The sequence below is a fragment of the Balaenoptera physalus genome, assembly GCF_965194825.1.
Source record: "Balaenoptera physalus genome assembly, chromosome: 5".
Taxonomy (NCBI): domain Eukaryota; kingdom Metazoa; phylum Chordata; class Mammalia; order Artiodactyla; family Balaenopteridae; genus Balaenoptera; species Balaenoptera physalus.
The window spans coordinates 122,822,687-122,835,642 of NC_138884.1; the positions used below are offsets into that span (position 1 = coordinate 122,822,687).

Consider the following 12,956-nt stretch of genomic DNA (forward strand, 5'->3'; position numbering starts at 1 on the left):
AGAGAGTATCTTTTTTATTTTTATTTTTTAGTAAGTTCTAAGTAATGGGAAAGTTTAAAAATTAACTCACCTTCTACTAAGAAAGGAAAGTATTTTTCTGGTTATAATTTAGACATCTCTTTTTGCTATAATAAATTCTCTGCTGCTCACCTTTTAAAGACTAAAATGATTCCATATGCAAAATCTGAGTTCTTGAGTTTTTTCTTCCTTGAATAAATATTGATATGGGAACACATAGCAGTCTGTACAACATATGTGACACACAAAGATATACAGATACATGCAAATTCATTTGATTTTAACAGTAGCCCTATGAATTTGCTAGGACAGTATTATAGCCATCTGTAATTTACAGATGAAGAAGCAGAAAATAAAGAACATGCCAGGGACATACAGTAATAACTGTCAGAGCCATAACTCTGACAGGTTTTCTAAATCCTTTGTTTTTATTATTTCTGAGTCAAGCCAGCCAGGTCTTTTAGATCTTTTGTTTAATTGCTACTTATTTCACCCAAAATAGAACTTCATATACCATTTTAACTATTACTTTCTTACCCCTCATCTTTCAAGTTATTAGAAGTTCTTAGATGTAATAAGGAAGTCAGATACACCAATATATATTTTTAAAGTTATTTTTTAATAACAGTATGAATATTCTGACCACTTAAGGATTATACACTGAAAAATTGAGAGAAATTCTACCCATGAATAAGAGGACATAGAAGTGGACAGTGATTAATTTAAGGGAAAAAAAACTTCAATAGAATAACTTTTAAAGTTTTTTTTTTCCCTGAAACTAGAAAATAACACTTTTTGGCATTGCATGAATAGTGTTAAAAAACATAATTTTACAACAGAGTGATTTTGTGTTGCATTATGTTTCCAAAGCAAGAAAGACAGAGAGTTGTGCAGCAATACCATCCTTCAAACAATGGAGAATATCAAAGGTAAATAGTGAAATACACTTCTTCCCTTTGTGGTAGAAAATATTATTTCCAAAGAGAACACAGTTCACCTCTGGATGCTTATATACATATTCATGTGTATATGTTGCATAAAAAATGATTGCTTCTTGAAGACACTTGTAAGAATACTGAGAACATTTGCTTTCTTTATGTTGGAAAATGATCATCATTTATTTTAAATTGACTTTATTACATTCTTAAGAGTGGTCACATCTTTCATACAGAATATGATGCAATAGCACACTGAATGCCTTTGGATAAATTGTTTATGCCTTGGTTGTTTGTGTTTTCCTTAGCTCCTCTCTTTTCTTATAATAAAGTTTATGTGTGATCTTTTTTGTTGTTTTTGGCTGTGCCATGGGGCATGCGGGACCTTAGTTCCCTGATCAGGGATCAAACCTGTGCCCCCCTGCATTGGGAACAAGGAGTCTTAATCACTGAACCGCCAGGGAAGTCCCTGTGTGATCATTTTTTAGAAGATACATTTCAATGTCACATTTCCAGGAGTATTTCCTACTCGCTCAAATAAAATTGTTCATGCTTCATTACTGTAAATTACAAGTTAGACTTATGGCTAAGCTTTGGATTTTGACTTCAAGACTAACCAAAATCTTATTATTTTTCAGTTTATTGCTAGCATTAGGAAAAGTAAGACCTGTTTTGACTAGGTTATTCTAATTGTACAGCAATTATGAATTTGTGTGGGATAGACCTTTTCAAACCAAAATGCCATCATTTAACTTAAGCATGAATTATGTTGTATCTACTATGAATATATTAAAAAAATTATTTCACTTTTATTACAGTTCAGGACCAGAAGATGACTTTGAATCTTGTTTGAGAAATATAAAGTCACAGTATGAAGTTTTTCGAAGTAGTAGTAAGTCTTTTAAAATATCTGCGTTCATTTTAAGGATACTTTATGCCACGTTAAACAGATAATTGAAGATCCTGGCTCTGTTTTTCGAGAAGAACTTCCTGCCCTTCAATTTGTGTTGCCCAAATAAGTCAATTAACTAGTCCTTAATTATACAATTTTATTTTTCCTTTTTAAAAAGGAGTTGGAGAAACAGGAACAGACTCACAGATACAGAGAACAGACTTATGGTTGCCGGTGGAGGGGGGAAGGGGGAGGGATTGATTGGGAGTTTGGGGTTAGCAGATGCAAACTATTATATATAGAATGGATAAACAACAAGGGCCTACTGTATAGCACAGGGAACTATATTCGATATAATAAACCATAATGGAAAAGAATATGAAAAAATATATACATATTAACTAAATCACTTTGCTGTACAGCAGAAATGAACACAACATTGTAAATCAACTATACTTCAATAATATAAATTTTAAAAATAAAAAAATAATAGGAGTTGGAGCAAAGAAAAACCTCAGGCTATTTCTGTAGATATGTATAGGGAATCAGGAATTCCTTTTTCCATTTCCACTCTGATCTCACCTCTCCTCCTCCCAGAAAAGGGAAGTAGGTACACAAAAGTGTATTTATTTTACTTACTACAAATCAATTTAGAAGATTAAACTTTTCTCCAAGTTTCAAAAGTCAAAACTCCTATGCTCCCCAGATACGGAAGCATAGTAGTGGTTCCTTTTGAAAATATAGGCTGCTTTTCATTTATCATTTTTATTTTTTCATTTTTTTTTGCCCCTTTTGTAATTGACTATTAAAAATACTGCCTAGAGTTCATCATATTTGAAAAATTTATAATTCATTTAAATTTGCATGTGTACTGTGCTATATGGCAAAAAAAAAAGTAAAAAGAAAGCGGGAAAAGCCCTTTATACTATTTCTAACAGAAACTTACCAATGTAATGATTTCAATAATTGTTTTTTATGATGTTATGATTTGAAGAGAGATAATTATTGCAAAATAAATGGTTGTAGTAAAAGAGTATAGCTCACCACATCTAATTGTATTTGGTGTATATTGTAGGACTCTCATCAGATGCCACAGTTTTGACACCAAATACAGAAAGCAGTTGTGATTTAATGACCAAAACTAAGTCGACTAGTGGAAATGATGACAGCACATCTTTAGATCTAGAATGGGAAGATGAAGAAGGTATTTTATATTTACAATTTTACCTGAATATTTTTATTTGTGTTAATTTATAGAAATCTACTTTATATTTTACTTTATTTACACTGAAATGAATGCAAGGCCTTGAAAAATCAGTGTAAAAATTTCTTAGACTCTTATATTATTAGTGATTATCATTTGTTGTAAATTGTTTAGAAAGTTTCTTAATTCTTTTTTTTTTTAATTGTTTTTATTTTTGGCTGCATTGGTCTTTGTCGCTGCGCATGGGTTTTTCTCTAGTTGCGGCGAGCGGGGGCTACTCTTCGTTGCGGTACATGGGCTTCTTATTGCAACGGCTTTTCTTGTTGCGGAGCATGGGCTCTAGGTGTGTGGGCTTCAATAGCTGTGGCACACGGGCTCTAGGGCACAGTCTCAGTAGTTGTGGCGCACGGGCTTAGTTGCTCGGCGGCACGTGGGATCTTCCCGGACCAGGGATCAAACCCGTGTCCCCTGCGTTGACAGGTGGATTCTTAACCACTGTGCCACCAGGGAAGTCTGAAAGTTGCTTAGTTCTTAGTGTTTCTTGAGATTTAGAAAATAAATGTTGTTTCTCATTTTAAGGTTTTTGTAATCCAGCCCATTTTACTCTGTAGGAATTGCTGCCCGCTTGTGAGCAACCTAAAGCCAAAATTTAATTAACTTTTGGTTCATAATAAATAAGCAATTTGTTAGTTCTGTTGGTAGTACAAAAGCCATAACACAGACGTGAGTTTGAATTTTACCTGGTATGTCTTCCTAGCTGTAGTACTTTAGATAGGTTTCTTAATCTTTCTAAACTGCAGTTAGTTCATCATAAAAAGGGAATTATAAACCTACTTTCAAGAATGATAATTCACTATTATATACTGATGGTCTAAAAAAGCTTGGCTCATAATAGACAGTCAATAAATATTTGAACAAATTAAATCATGAATGTTAGGAGGATTAAATAAAATTTATATAAAACACCCAGAACATAGTGTGGCACATAGCAGGTACTCAAAATTATTGCTAAATGTGGACTTTTTTTTTTTTAATTTTTTAAAAAATATTCAGCTATTTCACTGAATAAGGCCCAAGTCTTTATTTTCATTTTAAGGAATAGGTAATCCCAAAAGGAAGAATCAGTTACAGAATATGGAACTTTAACTTTAATTTTTTTTAATATTAAATATTAAATATTTCATAGAATTATGAGATGGAATAGACCTTAGATATCCTCTAGTTGAGCCATTTGTTTTATCAATAAAGAAACTGAATAACTTTAGCAAAGATTGCATTAATTTACTTAAGTCTTCTCAGCTAAACACTGTTTCCCCAACCCTATACTTTTGTTATTGTGTATTTAGATCCCAATCTAGATTTTAAATTTATTTTTATTTTAGCATCTTGTTCAATTTGATCTAAAGCCTTTCAGGTCTTTTAATTCCTGATTTGTCATCCTCACTGTATGCTAATCAAATTTTTAGATAACATGACTTTCAAGTTTGTTATTCAAGTTATTATAACAGAATTATTCAACTACACTAGGTAGAGGACAGAACCCCTGTAGAAACCTGATGATGTCTAATCCAGCTTCCTTTAGACATATTATTCAATTAAATACAAATCCACAAACTTATATTAGTCTCCAGCTCATATTTTTATTGTGTCTATAAGGATGATTTAGTTTGCTAGGTTGAGTGTGCGATTTTGGGGGAGTGACAGACAATAGTGATAGATTTTTTTTTTTTTTAATGTATTTATTTGGCTGCACCGGGTCTTAGTTGCGGTATGTGGGATCTTTAGTTGCAACATGCGAGATCTAGTTCCCTGACCAGGGATCGAACCCCAGCCCCCTACATTGAGAGCGTGGAGTCTTAACCACTGGACCACCAGGGAAGTCCCTAGATTTAAATGTTGTTTTATTATTGTAGGATCTGATTCTTTAAGCTCAGAAAACAAAATTATTGGGTGTGTCTAGAGATATTCTCTTATAATCTCTTTTCCTAGATTTTAATTCTATTAGCAGTGTTGATTCTGCACTCGCAAGTTCAAATTTCTTTTCTGTCCTCCCTCTCTTCCTTCTGCCAAAATGATGTTTTTTTCTTCCACGATTTTTGACACTCACTTTACTGATCAATCTCTTTCTGTTCAGAATTAGATCTAGAACAGTTTCCCCTAGAAATGTCTCTACTTTGTTATACTAGAGTCAGACTAGCAAAAGAGCACAGACTTTGAAGCCAAACTGCATGAAATCTGTTTCTTGCCCCACCACTTCTATTGCTGTGTGACCTTGGGCAAATCACTTTCCTCTTTCTGCCCTAGTTTCCTCAGCTACAGAATGGGGGATAATGATAGTACTGTACGTAACTTCATAGAGTTGTTGAGGATCAAATCAGTTAATATATGTCAAGTGCAAACAACGTTACCTGGAACCTAGTAAGTGCTGGAAATGTGTATATTGTTATCATTATCATTAGAGTTATTATTATCTCTGAGAAATGAAATTGTCATCTAGGTAGGAAAGAAGTTTTGCAGACACACTAATTTGGCCATATAAGACTAACAGCAATTGAAATCCTCCATGCATTCTGCTTAACTTATGGCTCTTCAGAAATTTCATCTTACTAGATTACCAGTGTTGCATCAAAACTGTCCTTTGTTGAGTATTAATGTTCACTGTAGGATTATACCCTAACATTTCCCTTAAGAAAAGCTTCCGTATGACTGGCTTTTTAAGTTAATTCACAAATCAAGTCTGATAGTTTAAGTCTTTTAATATAGCTCTTTAAATCTTTACTGAGATTTCTAATAACCCTGCCCATATAATAGGAATGAATCGAATGCTTCCAATGAGAGAACGTTCCAAAACAGAGGAAGACATTCTCCAGGCAGCACTTAAGTATAGCAGCAAGAAGACTGGAAGTAATCCTACATCAGCCTCTGATGATTCCAACGGGCTGGAGTGGGAGAATGATTTTGTTAGTGCCGAAATGGATGATAATGGCAATTCCGAGTATTCTGGATTTGTAAATCCTGTATTAGAACTGTCTGATTCTGGCCTAAAGCAATATGATGTGGATCAACAAAAACGATAGGGAAAGATTATGTGATCTTGTTTATCAGTTATGACCAAATGTTTAAAACCAACTAGAATGTATAAATGGTTGTGCTGAGCCTTTTGTAAGAGGGGAAGTAAGAAACATGTTATAAATGCTTATTAGAAAGGAATAGGAATGATAGGTTATATCTGAATTGCTTCAGAATTAAGTGCAATTTCATCATCTGCCTTCTGCTTTTCAAAAACAATTTAATGGTTCTGTCATGTTATTAATTAAATTTCTTTAACTCTTTTCTTCATAGCAATCCTGTTTACTGTTTGTAGATTTTCAGCTTTTAAAATAGTTTTATTAATTTCACCTTGAATGCTTTCTTAACTCTGTTTCAGTAGCTAACTACGAAAATATTAAGGCATTTTGTGTTAATTCTCAGCAGATGTGAAGGGAGCATGAGGAGGGACTGCCAGATTCAGATTCAGAATAGTGTTCCCTTTTCCAGCATTATTTATTCCTATGACTTACTTAAATTTTATTATGTGATAGTAAGCACAATTAATTTGAGTAGATGACCCGAAAGAAAGGCCGAAGTATCAGTTTCTTTCTACACTTGTTGCATATCCTACTATAATGTTGACTCAATCTGAACAAAGTATATGATATGTTAAAATAATCTTTCAGAGTTTGGACACTTAAAGTGAGTAATCAAAAGATATTTAAGAAAATATATATACTTAGGTTTTTCACTTCCTTTTCTGTGCCACTATAAATGAACATTGACTTCAATTGATACAGTAAATTTCTAACTGTCATTTTTTTAAATTCTATATTTCCAATGAATGGTCTTGAAAGATTTTACACAGAACATATTCTCTGTGCGTGATTTATTAAGAAAGGAAAACCTGAAAAAGGTAATATGGGTATTTCAAAGTAAATAAAATCCTTTCTGGTATGAAAGAATCCATTGATTTTATTAAGCTTTCCTTTGCCTTGTAATACAAGGTGCTTTAATGGGATGGAACTAAGTAAATCAATATATATAACTGAATTTTACGATATACAGTTAACTTTTCTTTTCTGTAAAGTTTACGTATCAATTTAAAAGGCCAAGGATATAAGACACTCCCTGATTGCTTGTCTTGATTTTGCTGAGGATTGAATATGACTTTAGTAAGCAAACTGTTTTTCAATTTTTCCTTAGTGTTTTTCTTTTTCTTGCAACAATGACAGTGCATGTTCTCGAAAATATAGGAAGGTCCAGATATAAATAGTAACTTAAAGTTCTTGCTATACTTTAAAAATATCATGTGGCCCTTTCAATATTTGAACTGCTGGGCAATGACATCTATAGTTTTGTCACCCTTTTTTATCTCATAGAAATAAATATGACACTTTAAATATGTAAATATATTAGGTAATGCTGTTATTTATGTCTCAACATAATTTAAGTTGTAGCTATGTCATTGGAACTATTTTAAAGATAATCTATATTCACGTTGCCTGTGTTATGCTTTTTAAAGTTTGTATACATCAGATGTATATTTTTGGTTTGGCATAAGCTACTATTGTAATTTTTCTTGGCATTTTGTTCATAAAGAATTTTTTGAAGGAATGGTAACTTCTCAAAGATTGTGAATAAACACATTTTTACATTTAAAAATAATAAATTATTTGATTATTACTAGTTTTACTCCATAAACATGGAACAGTTTTGACTCCTGACTTGTAATTATTTTATTAAATCTGCTATGAAGACAAAAAGGAATGAATTGGTAAAGCAGGATGGAACTAAACTTGAAAATGTGTTTGAACTGCTAAGAAAAGGATATCAGTTTTCCTGCTTTATATGTTTATAAAAAACACTAGAAATAACATTTATTCAGCAAATATTGGAGAATCTACTGTATCTGGTAGGATGTTAGGGAGAGTGAATTTTATTTGATGTAGAATAGGAAGCCACTAACTTTTTGTAAGCCAGAGTGTACAGTGATCAGATTTGCATTTTCGGAAAATTCCTCTAGCTGCTATGTAGAGAATATGCTGCAGGAGGGCACAAGTGGATATATGTATGGTACTCCCAGTGGGACATGGTGTGGCTTGGATTGATAATTGCTATAGGAATGCAGAACAGATTACCTTTAGAGGTAGACCAGCAAGACTTTTTTTCAGTTTTATTGAGATATAATTGACACAGCACTGTATAAATTTAAGGTATACAGCATAATGATTTGACTTACATACATCATGAAATGATTATCACAATAAATTTAGTAAACATCTATCATCTCATAGATACAAAATTAAAGAAACAGGAAAAAATTTGTTTTTCTTGTGATGAGAACTCTTGGGATTTACTCTCTTAACTTTCATATATAACATACAGCAGTATTAATTATATTTATCTTGTTGTACATTACATCCCTAGTACTTATTTATCTTATAACTGAAAGTTTGTACCTTTTGACTGCCTTCCTCCAAATTCCCTCTCCCCCTACCCTCCACCTCTGGTAACTACACATCTGATCTCTTTTTCTATTTGTTTGTTTGTCTGTTTTTGAAGTATAATTGACCTACAACACTATGTTAGTTCCTGTTACACAACATAGTGATTTGGTATTTCTATACATTTCAAAATGATCACCACGATAAATCTAGTTACTATCTGTCACCATACAAAGATATTATTACATAGTTATTGACTATATTCCCCACACTGTACATTTCATACCCATTACTCATTTATTTTGCAACTGGAAGTTTTTACCACTTAATCTCTCACCTATTTCTTTCCTCTCCTTACCCGCCTCCCCTTTGGGAACCACTTGTTCTCTGTCTCTAACTCTGTTTCTTTTTTGTTATGTTTGATCATTTGTTTTTTAGATTCCACATATAAGTGAAATCATACAGTATTTGTCTTTCTCTAACTTATTTCACTTAGCATTATACCCTGTAGGTCCACCCGTGTTGTCGCAAATGGCAGGATTTCATTTTTTTTTTATGGCTGAGTAATAGTCACACACACACACACACACACACACACACACCATGTCTTCTTTATCCACTTATCTATTGATGGGCACTTTGGGTGCTTTCATATCTCTGCTATTGTAAGTAATGCTGCAATGAGCATTGGGGTGTATATATCTTTTCTAATTAGTGTTTTTGTTTTCTTCAGATAAATATCCAGGAGTGGAACTGCTGAATCATATGGTAGTTCTATTTTTAATTTTTTGAGGGATCTCCATACTGTTTTCCATAGTGGCTGCACCAATTTACATTTCTACCAACAGTGCACAAGGGTTCCCTTTTCTATACATCCTTGCCAACACTTGTTATTTGCTGTCTTTTCGATAATAGCCATCCTGACAGATGTGAGGTGATACCTCATTGTGGTTTTGATTTGCATTTCCCTAATGATTAATGTTGAGCATCCTTTTATGGCCTGTTAGCCATCTGTATGTCTTCCTTGGAAAAACGTCTTCAGATCCTCTGCCCATAACTGTAGGGTAATGCATTCAGCATGGCGACCTTGCTCACTTTGCATATCTGCATAGCCAACACTCAACTATAGTCTGACCCAAGTCTTGACAGAAACCCCTACGATCCTTCCTGGAACATGGTAAGACAGGCAGTCTTAGAGGAGCCATCGCAAGGCCATTTATCATCTGCCTCCCTAACTTGCAGAAGGCTGCCGTGAGGCAATTTCTCATCCCACTTCCTGGTTCCAGTGAGGCATGGGATTTCCACCTCACCCACATTCAGGTACAGATGTAGGCTAATAAGACTGCTTGGTTGGAGTTTAGAGTTGGCTTCTCAATAACAGAGCTACCCTCCACTTAAGGCATCTGTCATCTGGCCCCCCCGGTTCAGTGTTAGCTCCGGATATCCCTAGCGACCAGGGATGTGGGACACTGACTCCTCACTGGTCCTGCTTTTGCTGTCTGTGTAAGTAATAAACTTTCTAAATCTATTCAGGTGCATTGCCTTTCTATTGGCCAAATCTATGGAAGTATGACAGCCAAACTAACAGCTACGGCTACTCTTGATGATAACTTCTTGGTTTCTGACTTAATAAATGTAGTGGGAGGAACAGGTTTGGGAAATTGGAGGAAATTAAGAGCTCTGTTTTGGAAAGTTAAATTTGAGGTATTTATTTTTAAAAAAACCTGAATGAAGATGTCTGCCAAGTAGGTGATGGGACATATGTCTACAGCTCAGAGAAGAATAGGTACAAGTTTAGGAGTCAGTAGTAGGTAAATAGTAATGTAAGTAATTATTCCAGCTGAGATCCCCCTGAGGAAGCAGACAGGCAGAGAAGCCCAATTAAGTGTTGCCCTTCAGAAGTCAGGGGTAGAGAACAGGCCAAAAGAAGCAGATAGGGGAGGAATTCGAGGAACCAAAGAAATGTGGTGTCACCAGAGCCAGAAAGAGAGGAGTCAATGATATCAAATGCTACTTGGGCACTGAGAGAAAGGGCAGGTCCATCAGCTGGGCTTGGGAACATGAATATTGCATGTTCCATTTTTTCAAATGAAGGGATGGAAACTGAGAAGTATCTTGTAGGGGGTGAAGAATAAAGAATGGCCAGTGTAGATAATTTATTTGAAAAGTTGCGGTCAGAGCAGAGAAATGGGGTAACTGGAGGGTATATGGAGTTGTGTGAGTGTTTTAAGATGCTAGAACTTTTTAAATGGTATAACCAGGAATTATGCCTGCTTTTATTTTTTTTTTTATTTTTATTTTTTTAAACAACTTTTTTTTTTTTTTAATTTTTGCTTTTTTTTTTTTTTTTTAAATTTTATTTATTTATTTTTGGCTGTGTTGGGTCTTCGTTTCTGTGCGAGGGCTTTCTCCAGTTGCGGCGAGCGGGGGCCACTCTTCATCGCGGTGCGCGGGCCTCTCACTATCGCGGCCTCTCTTGTTGCGGAGCACAGGCTCCAGACGCACAGGCTCAGTAGTTGTGGCTCACGGGCCCAGCCGCTCCGCGGCATGTGGGATCTTCCCATACCAGGGCTCGAACCCATGTCTCCTGCATTAGCAGGCAGATTCTCAACCACTGCGCCACCAGGGAAGCCCTGCTTTTATTTTTTTTTTCCAGTAATTGGAGTGCTGTGCAACTTGTGGGGATCTTACTTCCCAGACCAGGGGTTGAACCTGCGCCCTCGGCAGTGAAAGCGCGGAGTCCTAACCACAGGATCGCCAGGGAATTCCCATGTCACATCTTATTTTGACTGTCTATCCTCAGAAGTCTCCTGTTTTAAAATATTACTACCTTGATTTGGGTTTTTGAGAAATGATTCCACTAACAGTATTAAGAAAGCCATTGTGTTCCCCTGCATCTCACGATGATCTCTTCTATGAAGATGCTAGTAAGCAATGCCAACCTGACTCGTCTCTAGTCCTTCAGTGGCCTTCCACCAGCAACAAAATGTTGAAACCAGCATCAGCGCTAAAACCACTGCTTTCCTATTTTTTTCACCAGTGTCCCTGCCCTAAATGCATCGCTTAGAGAGATACCTGGCCAAATAAATATTTTCATGTAGGCTGAATAGTAGAATGATGAGTGATTGGACTTGGGTACAACTCATACCAACTAGAAGCCCAGTAAATTCCAATCACAATTTTCCAAGTGCTCATCCTCCGTCATCACCTGAAATGGAAGATCTAATTGTTTCAATCAGGCTCCAGAAAGTAAAATAGTAACCCTGTTAACAGATAACAATTACTGTAAGGAATTAAATAAGTGTTAGAGAACTGAAAATGTTAAAAGGGCCATGAGATAACATGGAATCAGCTACCAAATATATATACACGAAATGTGTGAACAACAGTTATCTCCTGGTAGTAAAGATTATAGCTAATTTTTCCACAAGGCATATTAAAACTAATACTACACTCATGTTAGAGCCTAAAAGTAATGCTTCTTCAAGTCAGTCAATGCAGTAGATAGTAGAGACAGAATCTTCTAGAATATGGTTATATAATCACATAGCATATGAGATTTCACCATTGGAAAGCACCCCCTTGTCATAAAGTTGCAGGTTCAAGAAGAGACTGCCTATGACTGTAACACTGGCACCAATTAATACACCCGTTTACTGAAAGAGCCCAAGAAAAATCAGTTTCCTGGGACAAGTGAGTCCTTAAGAGGTGAACTGCGAGTCTCACAACTTACCTGCAGTGCCTCGTATCAAACACCAACATTTCTGTTTGCCCTCACCCACACCCCACTGTGGCCACTTTCTGAGAAAATGCTTTTCTCATCCACATGGTCACTGACTGGAGCAGCCATCATTTAACGTGACCTGAGGCAAGTTCATTGGCAGATGGGGGGGCACCTGACCCAAGCTGACCATTCTCTTGGACTGGAATTGGGAGATAAGGTTCTCTTTGGGTGGGTGATCAGTAACATACAGCACTTGGGAGCTACTGGTGGCCACGTGCCTCCATGTGGGGTGTGGAACAAATAATGGAGCCAATATGCATTGAGGGGCACAGCTGGATGTGTCTGAGTCCCCAGCCACAGCCTCTGCCTGTGGCCTACTGCAGTCCTCCCTTGCAGCAGTCTAAAAACAGTTCCTCCCTTTCTTCAGAAAGAGTTTCAAAGAAAATGGTTAGAGAATTAAACTTTGACCTTATTATGTACACGGATGCTGTTAAAATTTTGAATTCATGGAATTTAAAACTGTAGTACATAAAAAACTATTTAAAATTTGGTAAGACAAATGAAAAATTGGGAATCCCTGGCAGTCCAGTGGTTAGGAGTCGGCGCTTCCACTGCCAGGGGCCGGGGTTCAATCCCTGGTCGGGGAACTAAGATCCCACAAGCCATGTGGTGCAGCCAAAAAAAAAAGGGAAAAGAAAAAGAATTC

At 35.7% G+C, this 12,956-nt stretch overlaps 1 protein-coding gene across 9 annotated transcripts in view; it reads left to right on the forward strand.

Annotated features, from left to right (window-relative positions):
• The window catches only part of AP1AR (adaptor related protein complex 1 associated regulatory protein), a 40,293-nt gene extending 27,340 nt beyond the window's left edge, over positions 1-12,953 (forward strand). For 6 of the 9 annotated variants that reach the window (XM_082462945.1, XM_082462946.1, XM_082462943.1 and 3 more), the window contains 4 exons: positions 889-947; positions 1,772-1,845; positions 2,921-3,049; positions 5,861-7,751. In XM_082462945.1, the coding sequence (XP_082319071.1) occupies positions 889-947; positions 1,772-1,845; positions 2,921-3,049; positions 5,861-6,126 (528 nt within the window). In that variant the 3' untranslated portion in view covers positions 6,127-7,751. Of the gene's footprint in view, positions 1-888; positions 948-1,771; positions 1,846-2,920; positions 3,050-5,860; positions 7,752-11,182 lie in introns of those variants that run through there. The other 3 variants (XM_082462947.1, XM_082462944.1, XM_082462949.1) reach the window with 2 other exon arrangements.
• The last annotated feature ends 3 nt before the right edge of the window (positions 12,954-12,956 follow it).